The sequence below is a fragment of the Heptranchias perlo genome, chromosome 23 (assembly GCF_035084215.1).
Source record: "Heptranchias perlo isolate sHepPer1 chromosome 23, sHepPer1.hap1, whole genome shotgun sequence".
NCBI classification, from domain to species: Eukaryota; Metazoa; Chordata; class Chondrichthyes; order Hexanchiformes; family Hexanchidae; genus Heptranchias; species Heptranchias perlo.
Window position 1 is genome coordinate 20187489 of NC_090347.1, and position 17718 is coordinate 20205206.

The 17718-nt window shown below is 41.5% G+C and overlaps 1 protein-coding gene across 3 annotated transcripts in view; it reads left to right on the forward strand.

Moving 5' to 3' along the window:
- rpl38 (ribosomal protein L38) overlaps nt 1-13836 on the forward strand; it is a 535859-nt gene extending 522023 nt beyond the window's left edge. For 2 of the 3 annotated variants that reach the window (XM_068004142.1, XM_068004141.1), the window contains exons 2-5: nt 4027-4071; nt 5888-5948; nt 8240-8362; nt 13756-13836. In XM_068004142.1, the coding sequence (XP_067860243.1) occupies nt 4069-4071; nt 5888-5948; nt 8240-8362; nt 13756-13781 (213 nt within the window). In that variant the 5' untranslated portion in view covers nt 4027-4068 and the 3' untranslated portion in view covers nt 13782-13836. Of the gene's footprint in view, nt 1-3781; nt 3826-4026; nt 4072-5887; nt 5949-8239; nt 8363-13755 lie in introns of those variants that run through there. The other variant, XM_068004140.1, reaches the window with a different exon arrangement.
- Nucleotides 13837-17718: the final 3882 nt, after the last annotated feature.

The window sequence follows — 17718 nt, forward strand, 5'->3', positions numbered from 1 at the left end:
TTTTTTTTATTAAACATGTTTCATCTGGATTCTCTTCACTGCCGAGAGCTTGAACTTAGCCCGGTTGCTCTGAAAGGATGCTGAATGGAAGTCAGACACCTCTCCTCAACAGAGTACTGTTACCACGAGCCAGGTATGAGGAGGTATTTGACAATAGCCTGCCAATAACTCTTCCGACAACTTCCCCGGAAGTTGTCGGAAGAGTTATTGGCAGGCTATTGTCAAATACCTCCTCATACCTGGCTCGTGGTAACAGTACTGGAGGAAGCCTGGATTACCCACCTGCCCACTTAGCTATGACCAGGAAGGATCCAGATTCAATCCTGTCTGTGCTGAGACAACTGATGTCAGTGGGGGTGCCGGTAGGAACACTTGAAATTGGACTCGGCCTGTAGTGGGGCTGGGCAGAAAGAGAGGGAAATTGGCCAAAGCTCCTGCTCTAGATTGTTGTCCAGTGACCCCTGCCGGAAATCCACGTGAGAATGTCAGGTGTGTACAGAATTGGGTTTGCCTATGCTCTCCCCACACTTGAATGGCCTGTCATGTCCTGGGGAGTAAACAGAGGAATTTACACGCACACCATTCTAAGGATTTTGAAGCGTGTGCTTTTCAGTCGTGGTAACCCATTTAAAAGTTATTTCATGAAAAGAATACTAGCATTCCCAGAACGGTTGATAACACTTCCATGTGATAAAAAGTATATTGCAATCTGCTTTGACCTCATTTGTCCTGTTTAGCTTGTCACTGCAGAAATTTTTTTTTTAAAAGTAGACCACAACCACAAGAATCTTTGTTTCATAACAAAAACGCAAATGACAGTGGAATCCAATTTTTTTTTGGAAAAGTATTAGTGAATCACATTTTTAAGCTTTGGTTATGATTTACAGAATGGGCAGAGTGTGTTTTATTTATTTTTAAAAAAAGATAATTGAAAAATAAATAAAACTGAAACAATGACTATATATGGTTTTGCCTGATGATGCTCATCACTGAATAATATAAAGAAAAATGGGGACCCAGACATCCAATCACCATTTGAGAAACATTCTGCTCTGCACTTCCTTCTAACTCTACCTTTTACAGTCACCATGAGCAACGACCTTAATTCAGAAATAGAAAGCAAATGGACAAATACCAACTTTACCTGCACTGATTGATGAACATGGATGATATTGGGCACACTATTACTTCCGATTGTACAATTCTAAATTAAGTTATAACCCTCTTTAAAATTCTCAAATTTCTGTTTGAACACACCCCATTCTCTCCTTCTTTAAAAAGTTTGTCCAGCCATGTCAAGCACTTGTTGATTGTCCCAACTATTTTGATTCTATCTCTACCTACCCCAATACAGTCAATACATCTCCTCCAATGGCTTCTCCTCCCATGCCAATGTAGTCATCTCCAGTAAACCCTAAGGATCTATCCTTGATCCCTCCTATTCCTTATCTATATGCTGGCTCTTAGTAACACCATCCACAAATACTGGGTCAACTTCCACGCGTATGCTGATGACAGTCAGCTCTACCTTTTGCCGCCACCCTTTATTCCACAACCGTTGTCATTCTAACATCCACCCTGGAAGAGCCAGAGTCTCTTTTAGCTCAGTGTTAGCAACACCAAAGCCAACCCTGTTCAGCTTCTGGCAGATACTTTGTACCACAAGCATTGATTGCATCTCTTCCCCCGGTTGTTCACTCAGACTGAACCTGAAAGTGCAAAACTTCAGTGTCTTCTTCAGCTCCTTGAGTTGAGTTGCAATGTGCATCTCTGCTCCATTTCCAAGATCCACTGCTCCACCCCTGGAACCTCACCCCTACTTCTACCTCACGGCCACTACCACTGCAACCATCATCAAACCATTTGTGACATTAATATTCAATTTCTCCAATACTTTATTGGCTTCCCCCTCCACCCTAGACAGACTCCAACTTATTCAGAACTTTGCTCCCTTATTCTACCCCATGAATCCTGCAAACTCATCATCCCTGTCTATGTCAATCTCCACAGGCTCCCTTTCCCTAAGTATTTTAATTTCAAAATCCTTGTTCTCAAGTTCAAATCCCTTCACAGTCTTGCTCTTGCTCCCTGGAAGCACTCTCAGCTCCTTCAGTTCTAGTCTTCTGTGCACCTCTTTACTTCACCATTAGTGGCACAGCCTTCAGCTCCCATATCCCTGAGCTGTAAATCTCTCGCTAAACTTTGTCTTTCCACTCTTTCTCCACCTTGAAAAGCCCTTTCAAAACTTACCTCTTTCACTGTATTTTTTGTCAGTTCCCCCAGCTTTCTTCTCTTTCTGTAAAGCAATTTTGGGCATTTGTTAAGTGAAAGACAGAATATAAACATGCCTGCCAACCATCAGAGTTTCATGCCGATAATCAACGATTTAGAGGCCTGGTGAGTGTCGCAGCATTTGATAACAAAAATCAGCACAGACTGGTCTCCTTGCCTCTGAGTGCTGCCCGAAAAGAAGAAATCCCAAGTGCTGCATGCTTTAGGTGGGACTTCTCATGAGAAGTTCCTTCATACAGTATGCAGTAGCAGAAGTCCCTTCCATTGGCAGTAGCACTTAGGTAGGAGTAACACTTGAAGAAAAGGAAGGAAAATAGATGGTGATGAAGAGGAGTGGGAAGGGGAACTGAATGACTGTGATGGGGAAAAAGAAGGGGGAAATGGATGGCAATGAAGGGGAAAGTGAAGAGGTATCAATGAAGAGGATAAGGGAGCAAGACAATGAAGGGGACAGGAAAATGGACGGTGGTTGAGGCAAGAGGAAGTGGCTAGAATCTGAGATCGGTATTTGGGGGTGGAGAAGATGGCAGAAGCTCAGGGTGGTGCATTTGGGTGGGGAGGGAGAGTGCCAGCATGAATAGGGGAAGATGAAGTGTCAGCTGAGAGGGGTTGGTGAGGAATCATAATGCCAGCTTAAATTGATGGGGTTAGAACCGGAAAAGAGTACCAAATTAAACTAGGTTGGAGGAAGAATATTGCCAGCTTGAATGGGGATGGAAGAAGAGCACCAGCTTCACCTTGATTGGAGGGAAGGGTATCAGGTCGAATTGAGGGGGTGAGGGAGAAGAGTGCCAATACGAACTGGTCTATTTTGAAACAGACCAATAGGAGTGCATCGAAACAACAATATCACCAGAGGGCACCACTCATGTAACATTTTCAGAGATGGTCCATTCCAACTAAAAGATGCTCAAAATTATAATCTTGTCCTCATCATCTATGATATAGGTACCATCTAGCAGTTCCCATGGGTCGCGGATAAGGGGTTAGCCATTTCGGACTGAGATGGGGAGGAATTTCTTCACTCAGAGGGTTGTGAATCCTTGGAATTCTCTACCCCAGAGGGCTGTGGATGCTGAGTCGTTGAATGTATTCAAGGCTGAGATAGACAAATTTCAGGGCTCTAGGCGAATCAAGGGATATGGGGATCGGGCAGAAAAGTGGAGTTGAGGTCAAAGAAATGGCAGAGCAGGCTTGCGGGGCCTTTTGGCCTACTCCTGCATCTATTTCTTATGTTCTTAGTTCTTATATTATACTCGAGACTGTTCTTAAATTGTCAGCTTTTTGGGCCTACGCCAACTTTATTTTCGAATCTATTGGTTAGCTTTCGTTTGTTTTCTCGGTTGTAAGGTATGTGTGAATGTGAACTGTGTGTTGATAACGTCAATAAACGTTCATGCTCCTCGTATCGACTTTTTCGTTCTGTGAGTGGTTGAGTATGTTTTGACCCTACGCGGAATCCGTCGGCGCCCTGGTTTAATTCCCGGATGTTGGGTGGGCCTTCCCTCTTTCTCGTTAGCGGCTGAGCCTCAGGTAATGGCAGTTGGTGTTTCAGCAATTGCATCTCTCGCCATCCTCACTCAAAACGCTCGGAATTAGGGTATAACCGACCTCAGCCAAGAAGTGAAGCGTTCAGCAGCTCGTTTTTTGTCTGTATGGAGCAGATACTGACCGCGGAAAGTTTATATTTAAAGCGATTTCCTTACTGACCCGTTTGTTTTAATTTTTGCATTGCAGACTGCGGTTCATATCCACGCCGCTAGAACCATCGCAACTATGGTAAGTCTTGGTGGAGGAGTGGCGGGGGGCGGTAAGATGCTGCTTTTAAATCTCTTAAATTGATTTAAAGCGGTTAAAATACTGTTGAAAACCAGCGATCCAAGACATCGACCTGAGGCTCCCGAGCAGCCGCCCCCCCCCCCCCCCCCAAATAACGTCAGGTTTGGAGTTCAATGGTTTTCGATGTTGGTGTCACAAAAGCAGAAAGCTAGACCTTTAATCCCAACATCACTGATCTATTTCACTTTTTTGTTAAGAATCGAATAAGTGTTAAATAAAACGGGTTTGACATTCACATGAAGACAGCACTCGAACCCCTGATTTACATAATTTGATCCATGGTGCATGTGTATTTAGCTTATAGCATTCAAATCCTATTCTTTGAACCAATCAACTATTTGCCTATGAGCTGGACCTGGTAACGCATGAAAAGTTTATATTGAACAATTGCTTCCAGTTTGTTGCTCCAATTTCACCATTTGTTGTGTGGAGTGGATTTAAATTTCCAGAAACAACACTGAGGTGACCCGTGGAGGTCCCCCGCCCGCCCCATGATCTATCCTTGGCACCCTCCTATTTTGCATCTACATACTCCTTGGCGATATCGGCTGAAGAGACAATGTCAGATTCCACATGCTACCTCACCACCACCTCTCTCGACCTCTCCACTGCTTCTGAGTTGTCCAACTGTTTGTCCGATGTCTAGTCCAGGATGAGTCGCAGTATCCTCCCAATTAAACATTGGGAGGACCGAAGCCATCATCTTTGGCCCCTGCCACAATCTCTTGTTACCTAACCACTGATTCCATTCCCTTCCCTGGACATTGCCTTAGGCTGAACCAGACTGTTTGCAATCTTGGCTTCCTATTTGATGCTGAGCTGTGCTTCCAGCCCCATATCCTTTCCGTGACAAAGACAGCCTACTTCCACCTATGTAACATCGCCCATCTCCGCCCCTGCCACAGCTTATCTGCTGCTGACGCCCTCATCCATGCTAACGTCACCTCAAGAATCGACCATTCCAACAATCTCCTGGCCATAAACTTGAGCTCATCCAAAACTATGCCTGTATCCTAACTTGCCAAGTCCCATTCACCCATCTCCCCTGTGCTCCCTGGCCACCAATGCCTCGATTTTAAAATTCTCATCTTCGTGCTCAAATTTGTCCTTGCCCCTCCCTACTCTGTAACCTCCTCCAAGAACTCTGTTCCTTCAACTCTGTCCTCTTGTGCACCCCCATCTCCCTTCACCCCACCATTGGCGGCTATGTCTTCAACTGTCTAGGCCTGAAGCCACTTTGGCTCGGTGTAATTTTTTGTCTGATTACGCTCCCAAGAAGTGTCTTGGGGTGTTCTACTGTGTTCAAAATGCTATATAAATGTTGCTTGTGCCATTTTCTGATATGTTGGTATATGACTGTCATAGACCTTTCTTGATGTGTTTGTTTTAGTTTGTATACTACCATCAATGTTGGCCATGTTAAAAAGGCCATGTAACGGAGACAAATGTTGTACTTATTGTATTCCTTTCAACTTCATGTGTCTGACTGTGCATTCACTCCACAAGTCTAGTGTCTGAATCCAAAACAGCTTAACACTGATACCAAATTTTGGTCAAGTCCTGAATTGACTCTCTGAAGTGGAGTGTGACTTCCTCCTCCCAGGAAACAGATTGAGAACTGTTGGGGGAATTAACTGGTTCTGTACTGCTATACGGTGTCAAAGCACTTTTTTTTGGAACATTAGTGGTAGTGATGTTTTTGTGTGGTGTTACAAAACTTCTAAAATATCCAACTTTATTATTTGTGTTCAAACAGCCTCGCATGATTGCAGAAATCAAAGACTTTTTGCTAACGGCAAGAAGAAAGGATGCAAAATGTAAGTTAATTGAAAGGCATTTTGTAACTAGAATGAGAAATGTAAGACTAAATTTAAGATGGTGAATGTGACAGAGGGCCAACATGCAACAGTTTATGGTATAAATTTGGACTCGATAGGAATGTCGACTTTTGTTTATTTTCGATATTATGCCAGACACCGATTAGTGCTCAGTGTAGTATAGTTGAATACTAGAGTACTGCAATGTTTGTGGCCAGAAATCATCACCTGTTATGTTGGAAGCCCTACTTAGTGTGCTTTTCTGTTCAGCTTGACCTATTGTAGATATTAACTGTATATCTGAAAATGTAGAGGAAAAAGCTTTATTTTTAAATGTCAGCTACCTCAGCTTTTTGTGTTATGGGGAGTTTAGTGTAATTGTACTTGGCCATTACAATTGTTTGTATCTCAGGAGAAGTCTTCCTCTTTGGAACATTTCCGCTGGCTGGCAGTCTCTAGCGCTGCTAGAATGTTTAATATGGCAATCCAATTACTGTAGAGTGTAGATGTCCCCTCCTGGGCTTAGTCCCCAGATTGCAGACCCACATTGTCTGCTGCCTTCCTATAATGTAAAGTGCTTTCTCATATGCTAGTTAAGGTGCCAGCCATGATCTCTCCTGGCAAAAAGTCGCAATTGAATGCCATGTTTATATTGAAACTCCATAGTCGCATTTGTTTTTCTCCCCATCTGTTTTGACAGTACTGTCTCTTCCTCGTGTGCGATTTTTGCAGGTGCTAGAAGCTTGTTATCTGGTCAAATGCCCTTGTATAGCGCGAGCAGTAAATGCTGGCTGGCTGTTCACCTGTGAGGGTGGCATCAGAGCTAAGCCTGGTCCTGTCATTGCCCTTGCTGACATATTTGCTAGCTGGGATCCCTGGGTGGTGATAAATGAATGCCCTCATTAGATAATTCAGCACCAAAAAGAATCCAACCTGGAACGTTCCTGGCTTGTGGACTTTAATACCACTGGGCTGTGCATTTACCAGTTGAGCCATTGATAGCTTGTTTTTTAAAGCAAAGAGCAAACGTGCAGATATTTGTGTAAATTGACACTTCATTGTGATGTGTACCTGTGATTTGGATCGATTTAAAAACATTATTTGAGGGGTACTGGGTGGTGTCACTGGTTGCTGGGTTTGAGTCAAGTGTAGATAAATGGAATTAGTCGTCCTCCTGCTATAAGCGTCTTGAGTTTTAGCCTAGTTTCCAATGGACACAATTCCAAAATACAAAATGGTCAGTTGGGAACTAGCTGATAGTCCTGTTCAGAAGCCACCAGGATAGCCGATATGGGAGATGTTAATTTAACAGTTGTGCAGATATGGGGTGTTCTGAGGTTTGGGCTTGAGTTGCGGAGTGGATGTTTTTGCTGCCCACTGGCGGCAGTTCCAATCTTCAACATCCTGAGTGCAAAAAGAAAGCAACATTGTTGAAGGAAGGAAATTTGAAATTATGCCAGAGAGTAGTGTCACATGGGTCGAATCTTTCAGCCTGGGTGTTTATACTGAATTCTTAAAATCTGTGCTATGCCAGGAAGGAGGGGTGGGGGGACGTCAGTAATAGCCTTGGAGATCGGTGTGAATGACAGCAGGATTTGGATTTGCCCATTGAGGCATGCGTACTCTTAATATTCCAGGATGCAGTTGTGGTTTCGATCCAAAATAAAGGCATTCTCTAGCGATTGAAAACTAGGAATCATCTTGTGCCTGCTTTTAACTGGTTTGGTGGAGGCACAGTAGGAAGTTGTCTACAAATAATTCATGGGGGCACGTGAAGCCAATCGTATGGTACCTATATTTTTTGTAAATCAATTAAAAGTGAAAGGGAATGAAGACTAGATTTTCTGTGTAACTGAACCAATAAATATTCCAGGAAATAATGTGAGTAAATGTCGTTCTGTCCAGTCATGAATATACAAACTGCTGGTCAAGCAGGTCAACCCTTATAACTGAGACTGGTCTAGTGGCCTGCACATGATTCTGAAATACCTGGATCAGAGAATTTTTTTGGTGGATATCCTTGATGCGAAGGCAGATTCAGAAGTTAATTTTAGTTATTTGTTCGCTGTGCTGGGGCATTTACCGTGACTCGGGAGCAATTGGCAACTTGAGTAGGTTTGTGTAGTGGTCTTGGAAAGGATAGGAGATCGCCTGAATTCACTTTGCCTGGGCATCAGTGACTGTCACACGAGAAGCCTGGATTGTCGAGATATGTGATTTGGAATGTTTCATCAGGATTTTTTTCTTGTCTGCTACATTAAGATGATTTGTGCCTTTTTTGTTTTATGTAGCTGTGAAAATTAAGAAGAACAAAGATAATGTAAAATTCAAGGTACGGTGCAGCAGGTACCTGTACACACTAGTCATCACAGATAAAGAGAAGGCTGAAAAACTCAAACAGTCCCTGCCTCCAGGTAAGAAATTCACAATGTCCAGATTTTTTTTTGGGGGGGGGGGGGGGAATGTACTGGAGCAAAATCGTGTATTACGAATGGCAATGTGTCAGCAGGCTGAAAGAGTCTTTCCATGCACTGTGTGATGTGCCACAGATTAATGGGCTGCAGGTTTAAACTCAGTGATCCATGCAAGGTTAGAAATATTTTTAAGGACTTTTTTGTTTGCCAGTATAAAATTGATGCCTTATTGAGATTAGGTTTTATTTAATGGATTGGACAACATCGGTCGAGTGAGTGGGAGCTAAGTGCACAGGTCCCACAAGTAATGCTTGGCATATAGAAAAGTCCTGATACAAATCAATTTGCATGTGCATGGACATTGGTGGGAAATCGGGGAGATTGCTTCTTTGTAAATTCTATTTTAATTTTGGTGCCAGTTGTCAATGGTCAAGATCCCTTTTCTTATGGAGTCCAAACCACTAATTTGAGACCCTGTCCTAACTTTTGTAACCTGTCAATTTTTCTGCTTTCCTTCCCTCTCCTGTGCCTCAAACTCCCAAAAGGCATTGATTCTTGTTAGGTTATAGTTCCATGGTGCTGGCTATCTCCTCCATGTATAAGCTAGTTGTTGACTAGCTTATACAGTGGGCGTCACAGCTACGATTGATCTTGTCCACATGCAGGTTCCAGCATGGGCCTTTTAGATGTGTTACAGCCCCCCCCCCCCCCACCCCAATCCCTTTCTAACCTGGAATGTTGAGGGTATCAAACTCATAAGCACTGGGTCTTGTTATTGAGAAACACTATAGGACCATTACATCAGGACCATTTTTTTAAATAATTAAGAGCAGGAGTAGGCCATTCGGCCCCTCTAGCCTGCTCTGATTTGATAAGATCATGGCTGATCTGATTGTGACCTCAACCCTACTTTCCCGTCTACCCGCTATAACCTTTGACTCCCTTGTTAATCAGGAATCTACCTAACTCGGCCTTAAAAGCATTCAGTGACCCTACTTCCACCGCTCTCTGGGGAAGGGAATTCCACAGATTCACGACCCTCTGAGAAAAAAATTCTCCTCATCTCCATCTTAAATGGGAGACTTATTATGTTTAAACCGTGCCCCCTAGTTCGAGTCTCTCCCACAAGAGGAAACATCCCCATAGCATCTACCCCTTCTAGTCCCCTCAGGATCTTATATGTTTCAATAAGATCACCTCTCATTCTTCTAAACTCCAGTGTATACAGGCCCAACTTGTCCAACCTTTCCTCATAAGATAACCCCCTCATCCCAGGAATCAGTCGAGTGAACCTTCTCTGAACCGCCTCCAAAGCAATTATGTCCTTAAATAAGACCAAAATGGCACATGATATTCTAGATGTGGTCTCACCAATGCCCTGTACAACTGTAGCAAAACATCTCTACTTTTATATTCCATTCCCCTTGCAATAAATGACAACAATCCATTTGCCTTCCTAATCACTTGCTGTACCTGCATACTAACTTTTTGTAATTAATGTACTAGGACACCCAGATCCCTCTGTACCTCAGAGTTCTGCAGTCTCTTTCCATTTAAATAATATACTGCTTTTCTATTCCTCCTGCCAAAGTGGACAGGTTCACATTTTCCCACATTATATTCCATCTGCCAGATTTTTACCCACTCACTTAACCTATCTATATCCCTTTGCAGACTCCATATGTCCTCTTCATAACTTACTTTCCTACCTACCTTTTGTGTCATCAGCAAATTTAGCAACCGTACATTCGGTCCCTTCATCCAAGTTGTTGATATAGATTGTAAATAGTTGAGGCCCAAGCACTGATCCCTGTGGCCCTCCACTTGCCAACCTGAAAATGACCCATTTATGCCGACTGTTTCCTGTTGGCGAACCAATCCATTACCCATGTTAATATGTTGCCCCTTACACCATGAGCTCTTAGTTTGTGTAGTAGCCTTTGATGTGGCACCTTGTCAAAAGCCTTCTGGAAATCCAAGTACACCACATCCACAGGATCCCCTTTATCCACGTTGCTTGTTACTTCCTCAAAGAACTCTAATAAATTAGTCAAACACGATTTCCCTTTCAAAAAGCCATGTTGACGCTGCCTGATTGCATTGAGATTTTCGAAGTGCCCTGCTATAACCTCCTTAATAGATTCTTGCATTTTCCCTATGACAAATGCTAAGCTAACTTCTCTGTAGTTTCCTGCTTTCTGTCTCCCTCCTTTCTTGAATAGAGGAGTTACATTTGCTATTTTCCAATCTGATGGGACCCTTCCAGAATCTAGGGAATTTTGGAAAATTAATACCAATGCATCTACTATCTCTGCAGCCACTTCTTTTAAGACCCTAGGATGAAGTCCGTCAGGACCTGGGGACTTGTCAGCTTTTAGTTCTAATAATTTTTTCAAAACCCTTTCCCTGGTGATTGTAAATGTTTTACGTTCCTCCCTCCCTGTCACCTCTTGATTCACAATTATTTCTGGCATGTTATTTGTATCCTCCCACAGTGAAGACAGACGCAAAAATCTGTTCAATTCATCTGTCATTTCCTTATTCTCCAAGGTTAAGTCTGCAGACTCACTCTCTAGAGGACCAACGCTCACTACTTTTTTTTCCTTTTTAAATACCTGTAGAAACTCTTACTATCTGTTTTTATATTTCTAGCTAGCTTTCTCTTGTACTCTAGTTTCTCCCTCCTTGTTATTCTTTGGTCAGAATATAAAAAACAGCAAAGAATGACAATCTTCTGACCTGCCACTAATCTTTGTGGAATTGTATGCTTTTTCTTTCAATTTGATATTATCTAACTTAGTTGGCCATAGATGCTACGTCCTTCCCCTAGAGTGTTTCTTTCTCACCGGAATGTATCTTTGCTGAGTTATGAAATATATCATTAAATGACTGCCACTGCATCTCTACTGACATATCCCTTAACCGAAGTTCCCAGTTCACTTTAGCCAGCTCTGTCTTCATGCCCTCATAATAGCCCTTATTTAAATTTAAAACACTAGTCTTAGATTTACTCTGCTCTCCCTCAAACTGAATGTGAAATTCAATCATATTGTGATCACTGCTACCTAGAGGCTCCTTTAAGACCATAAGAACATAAGAAATAGGAGCAGGAGTAGGCCAATCGGCCCCTCGAGCCTGCTCTGCCATTCAATAAGATCATGGCCGACCTTGATCCTAACCTCAAATCTAAATTCATGTCCAATTTCCTGCCTGCTCCCCGTAACCCCTAATTCCCTTTACTTCTAGGAAACTGTCTATTTCTGTTTTAAATTTATTTAATGATGTAGCTTCCACAGCTTCCTGGGGCAGCAAATTCCACAGACCTACTACCCTCTGAGTGAAGAAGTTTCTCCTCATCTCAGTTTTGAAAGAGCAGCCCCTTATTCTAAGATTATGCCCCCTAGTTCTAGTTTCACACATCCTTACCGCATCCACCTGATCAAGCCCCTTCACAATCTTATATGTTTCAATAAGATCACCTCTCATTCTTCTGAACTCCAATGAGTAGAGTCCCAATCTACTCAACCTCTCCTCATATGTCCGCCCCCTCATCCCCGGGATTAACCGAGTGAACCTTCTTTGTACTGCCTCGAGAGCAAGTATGTCTTTTCTTCAGTACGGAGACCAAAACTGTATGCAGTATTCCAGGTGCGGTCTCACCAATACCTTATATAACTGCAGCAATACCTCCCTGTTTTTATATTCTATCCCCCTAGCAATAAAAGCCAACATTCTGTTGGCCTTCTTGATCACCTGCATACTAACTTTTTGATTTTCTTGCACAAGGACCCCCAGATCCCTTTGTACTGCAGTACTTTCCAGTTTCTTGCCATTAAGATAATAACTTGCTCTCTGATTATTTTTTTTCCTGCCAAAGTGCATAACCTCGCATTTTCCAATATTGTATTGCATCTGCCAAATCTCCGCCCACTCACCCAGCCTGTCTATATCCCCTTGTAGGTTTTTTATGTCCTCCTCACTCTCTACTTTCCCTCCCATCTTTGTATCATCTGCAAACTTTGATATGTTACACTCGGTCCCCTCCTCCAAATCGTTAATATAGATTGTAAAGAGTTGGGGACCCAGGACCCAGCGCCGACCCCTGCGGAACACCACTGACTACTGGTTGCCAGTCCGAGAATGAACCATTTATCCCAACTCTCTGATTCCTGTTAGATAACCAATCCTCCACCCATGCCAGAATATTACCCCCAATCCAGTGATTCTTTATCTTGAGCAATAATCTTTTATGTGGCACCTTGTCGAATGCTTTCTGGAAGTCTAAATACACTACGTCCACTGGTTCCCCTTTATCAACCCTGTACGTTATGTCCTCAATGAGGTAATTAATTAATCCTGTCTCATTACACATTACCAGATCTAGAATAGCCTGCTCTCTGGCTCTAGAACGTGCTGCTCTAAGAAACTGTCCCAAAAGCACTCTATGAACTCATCTTCCAGGCTACCTTTGCCAATCAGATTCTTCCAATCTATATGTAGATTAAAATCACCCATGCTGTTCCTTTCTCATAAGCCCCCATTATTTCTTCCTGTATACCCTGTCCTACAGTGTGGTTACTGTTAGGGGGTCTATAAACTGCTCCCACAAGTGACTTCTTGCCTTTACTATTTCTTATCTCTACCCAAACTGATCCTACATCTTGGTCTTAGAACTAAGGTCATTTCTCTATTATACTCATGTCATTCCTTAATTAACAGAGCTACCTCTACTTTTTCCTAGCTTCCTGTCCTTCCGAAATGTCAAGTACCCATCAATATTCAGGTTCCAGCCTTTGTCACATTGCAGCCATGTCTCTGTCATGGTTATCAGTACATATTTATTTCTATTTGAGCTGTCAATTCATCGATTTTGTTATGAATGCTTTTGTTATGAATGCTACATGCATTCAGATACATAGCCTTTAGTGCTGTATTTTTACTATTTTTGCAACCTCCAGTCTTATTTGCTAGTGCACTCTTAAGTTTGCATGCTCTGTCCCTTCCTGCCATGCTCGGAATATCATTTCCCTTATTGCTACCTTGCTGTCTTGCCCTGTCGTCTTTCTTCAATTTATCACATCTTCCCTTTCTTAATCCCTCGCCCCCGTTATTTAGTTAAAGCTTTCTCCCCGCCCTAGTTATACGATTCGCCAGACCAAAATGATGTTACTCTTTCGAGCTGGTGACCATAGCTGAGTTTGAGATTTAAAAATAGTCACATTTCCCCCACTAAAGTAGGAGACTTCCACAAATACTTTTGTTCCTGCTAACTTTTTTTAAGAAATGCTTTAATTGGGTGTATGTGTGTTTATTTGGGTAGTGTTCTCATTCTTTCTTTTTACTGCCTCTAGATCCTCTTAATCTCATTTGGATTTTTTGTTTTGTTTTACCAGGTCTGGCTGTGAAAGAGCTGAAGTAAAGATCTGAAATCTCTAGATGTTCAGATTTTATTGAAATAAAAAAAATTACTAAAAGTTGCTTTCGTGATCGGATTTGTGATATTTCTACACATCCAAACAGCAAATAATTTGCTAACAAAGAACTTGCATTGATATTGTGCCTTTCATGACCCCCAGGATGTTCCAAAGCGCATCAGTCAATCTAATAGTGTACTAAGTGTAGTCACTGTTGTAATGTCGGGATGTGGCAGCAATGGGTGAGATAAAAATATTGGCCTAGACAGCTGGAGAACTCCCATGCTCTTCAAATAAGATCTTGGTATCTTTTACATACACCTGAATAGGGAAGATAGGTCCATGATACTGAAGTACCAGCCTAGATTGTGCTGATTTGTCTGGACTAGTTGGCATAAACACTTGAAATGGTTACAAATTGACAATCTAGACCTACTTTAACAACTTTAATTCATCTTGAATTTTTGGGATAATTTGCTCTAATTCTCTAGTTAGGTGGTGGAAAGACCCTGTCTAATGGTAATTGGTTGGGATTTTTGTTCTCCATTAATGGATCAATTGCTGTCTTGGGAAGGAGGTGGTGAATAAGCCCAAGACTGCTTTTTCTCCCACTTCCATTTCCTGTTTTAAATAGTTAACCTGCTTCCTTTATTGATCTGTATAACAGTGCCAGGAGATGCACTAGAAAAAGAAATGTCACATGCTGTTTTTGTTCCAAATGGAACAAGGTGCAGATCCTTTGACTTAAAGAGCTTGTTGATTTTAAACTTGTTTACTTGTACCCTTTCTGATTGTGTCTTAAAGATGGTGACCGAAACCAATTCTAAGAATGGTGTTTTAATCTGGACTTTCATTGGAAGTAAGCAAAATGAGAATTGTGGAATCTGAAACCAGGCTGGAAATTCACAGGAGGCCGGTCTGTACCCTGCGGTTACTGACATTCTGTGCATTTCCAGTATTTGTGTTCATTTATTAAATGGATCTGATACATTTTAACCATTCTGGCATAGAGATTCCACTAGCTTTGCGCCCAGATTCTAGCGCAATCCGCCAAACCAGCACAAAAGGTTGGAGAATTTTAAATGGGTGAGTTACGCCTAAAACCCCTTTCTGGTATTCTGCGATCTTTTACACTGGTTTAAGATTCAGTTCGCCTGGATCATGCCCTCAGGTTGACGTTGCGAGTTTCTGCCAATTTGCGCTGGTTTGGGAAGACTCAGCAAATTGCTCTTTTTTTTAGGTGCACAGGCACATTTTAATAGTTTTATATATCAAAATATTTAATTTACTAAGAAACTGACTAGTCGACAGCAACGAAACTAGTAAATGGTTCAGTACAGTTTTTTAGTAATTTTATTGATTTTAAAATCGGGTTACTCACCGGTCGACGACTGGACACTTGGTAAAAATGCTTTTTTTTAGATCAATCCATTTTCAGCTGTATTAATAAAACTGCACCAAGTTACCACTCTTAAATACATCAATGAATATTTTTTAATGGAAAAAACAATTACGTTCCATTACACTACCTGATTTGCACTGGATCATGGGAGATTTTACATTTGATAATGGAAATGCATTTTATCAGACACTTGAACTAACCTAACTTGTGCAATTTTCCCCAAAGCGCAAACTCTACCCCCTCTTCCTCAACAATTGCTCGCATACATTTAATGTTTGCTCAGCGAGAGTATAAAATCTTTCTTTATTCTGCACTGCATTTAATTTTATATTCCTTTAGTGTGTGCTGTTTGCTATTTTAGTACAAATTTCATTGTATGACTAAGAGTACCCCTTGTTTCTGAATATTGTAGAATATCAAACAATTTTAATATACTCGGGTTCTACCAACGCTTCACATTTGTAAGTCTTGAGGGGAAGAATGACTTGATTGTTGTCCATTGTTAACCAGTTTCCTATTATCTGACCAATTAATCCAATTTAACTGTCCTGTCATGTTACCTTTCACAAGTCTGCTGTAGACCGTAACTATGGTACTTTGAGATCATTTTAATGAAAAATCTATTCAAATGTATAAGCTGAAATATTCTTCCCTTCAACATCTTGTATTGAGTTGAAGTTTGACCTGAAACCCACAATGGAACTGTTGGATTTGTTATTAGGACTCGATAATCTTTTCCCATTCATTGTTTCCTTTGATGGAGTAGGTGACAAAGGACCACCAATTCAGAATTAACACTGAAAATGAGAAGGTTAGGAGAAATACACAAGAGAAATTACAAAGAGGCTTGTTAAAAGCATGGAATGCTTTGCCACAGAACGATTGAGGCAGAGATTGTTGCATTTTTACAGAAAAACTGGATAAATATTTGAAGCAGAGCAAGCTACAGTGCTATTAGGGAAGAGTGCGACAGTGGGATTAGTTTTAGATTGTTCCAGTAACGAGCCAGTATAGCCATAATGGACCGAATGGTCTCCTTCCAACTTGTTAACTTTTTTTATGGTTGTCACATTTTGGTGTATTGATTTTTTTTTTATGCTGCACAAGGATTTGGACGTTGCATTTAGGGTTTTTTTAGTGGTGTATTCACAAGTTTTTTTTTGAAAAGGCACTGAGACAAAAGGTGTTTAAAATGCTAATTAGCTAGGATTTGAAGTTGTTTCTGCAAAAACAAGCGAATTAATAAATGCCTCACCTCCATCGTGGTGGGAGATCTCTGGTCCCATGTGCTCCAGTAGAGGTTGTCTGGCATTGGCTTTCCTCCACTTACAAACGGGGGGAGATTTGAAATAAAAAAAGTGACTGAGATGCATCCTGTCAGTCAGGACTTTAAACACAGAAAGCTGCAAGGACAAGCATTCACCAGATTTGGAAGGTTAGAATGCAAGAGGGCAATTAGAATTTTAGATTTAAGTTGAGCAATATGACCGACTAATGAAGCACAGTTTGTTGTTTTGTATAATGTGAAGACCAGTTGTATTGATATAAATTAAGTGGGTCTGATTCTATCTGTCACGAGAAATAAAACTGATATCAACAATTTGTATTTGGCTTGTCTTACCAAGTGTTTTCTTAGTGCGTCTTCGAAAAGATTGAAGAAGCACGTGAAGGCAGGTACGAAAGACATATCCAGTTTGTATGTCAAAGGGGTGTATTACATTCACTGGATTATGCTGTAACGAAAGATGAAAAAAAAACATGCCCTACCTTTCCTCCTCTACTAAAATCTTATCTATGGCTCCATCACCTTGAGAACCCCCATCCCTCCATTCTTCACATATTTTACAATCCAGAATTCCAAAGCCAGTGTCCTGAACAAACTCCTGTACATATGCATCTTGTCAAATTCCACTTGTTCTCTGAACTATACCTGACCAATATTCGATCATACTTTGCTCCCTGCATTTTGCACTCCTCTGACTCCGGGTTACTGTTTCTAATCCATTCCCTTTGTTGAGGCTGATTATTTAATCACCATTACCTTGGCCTTGGGAATTCTTCCAAAGTCACTGATTTGTCAGCTTTCGGCCTTCACTTGCATTTTAACTTTTTTTTTAAAAAGCATACTTTGTCTTTGGTCTCTATCCTTTCACCCTAAATTGCTCCTTTTCCTTCTTGGTGTCCACCACTGAAATGTTCCTGCAAGGGAGGCATTACATAAATGCAAAATACTGCAGATGCTGGAAATACTCAGTAAGTCAGGCAGCAGCTGTGGAGAAAGAAAGTTATTGTTGACCTGAACAGTTCTGACGAAAGGTCATCGATCTGAGACATGAACACTTTCTCCACAGATGCTGCCTGACTTGGAGCGTTTCCAGCATTTTCTGTTATTACATAAATGTGATCCAATACATGAAATGAAAGGCTGCTGTTTGATTTTTTTTTTCTCTATCCAGTCATTACCAAGGGACGTGTTTATAATTAGGTTAGAATCTCGGTTGGGAGGGGAGGGGAGAAGAGTGCATGTTTGGTATAACTTC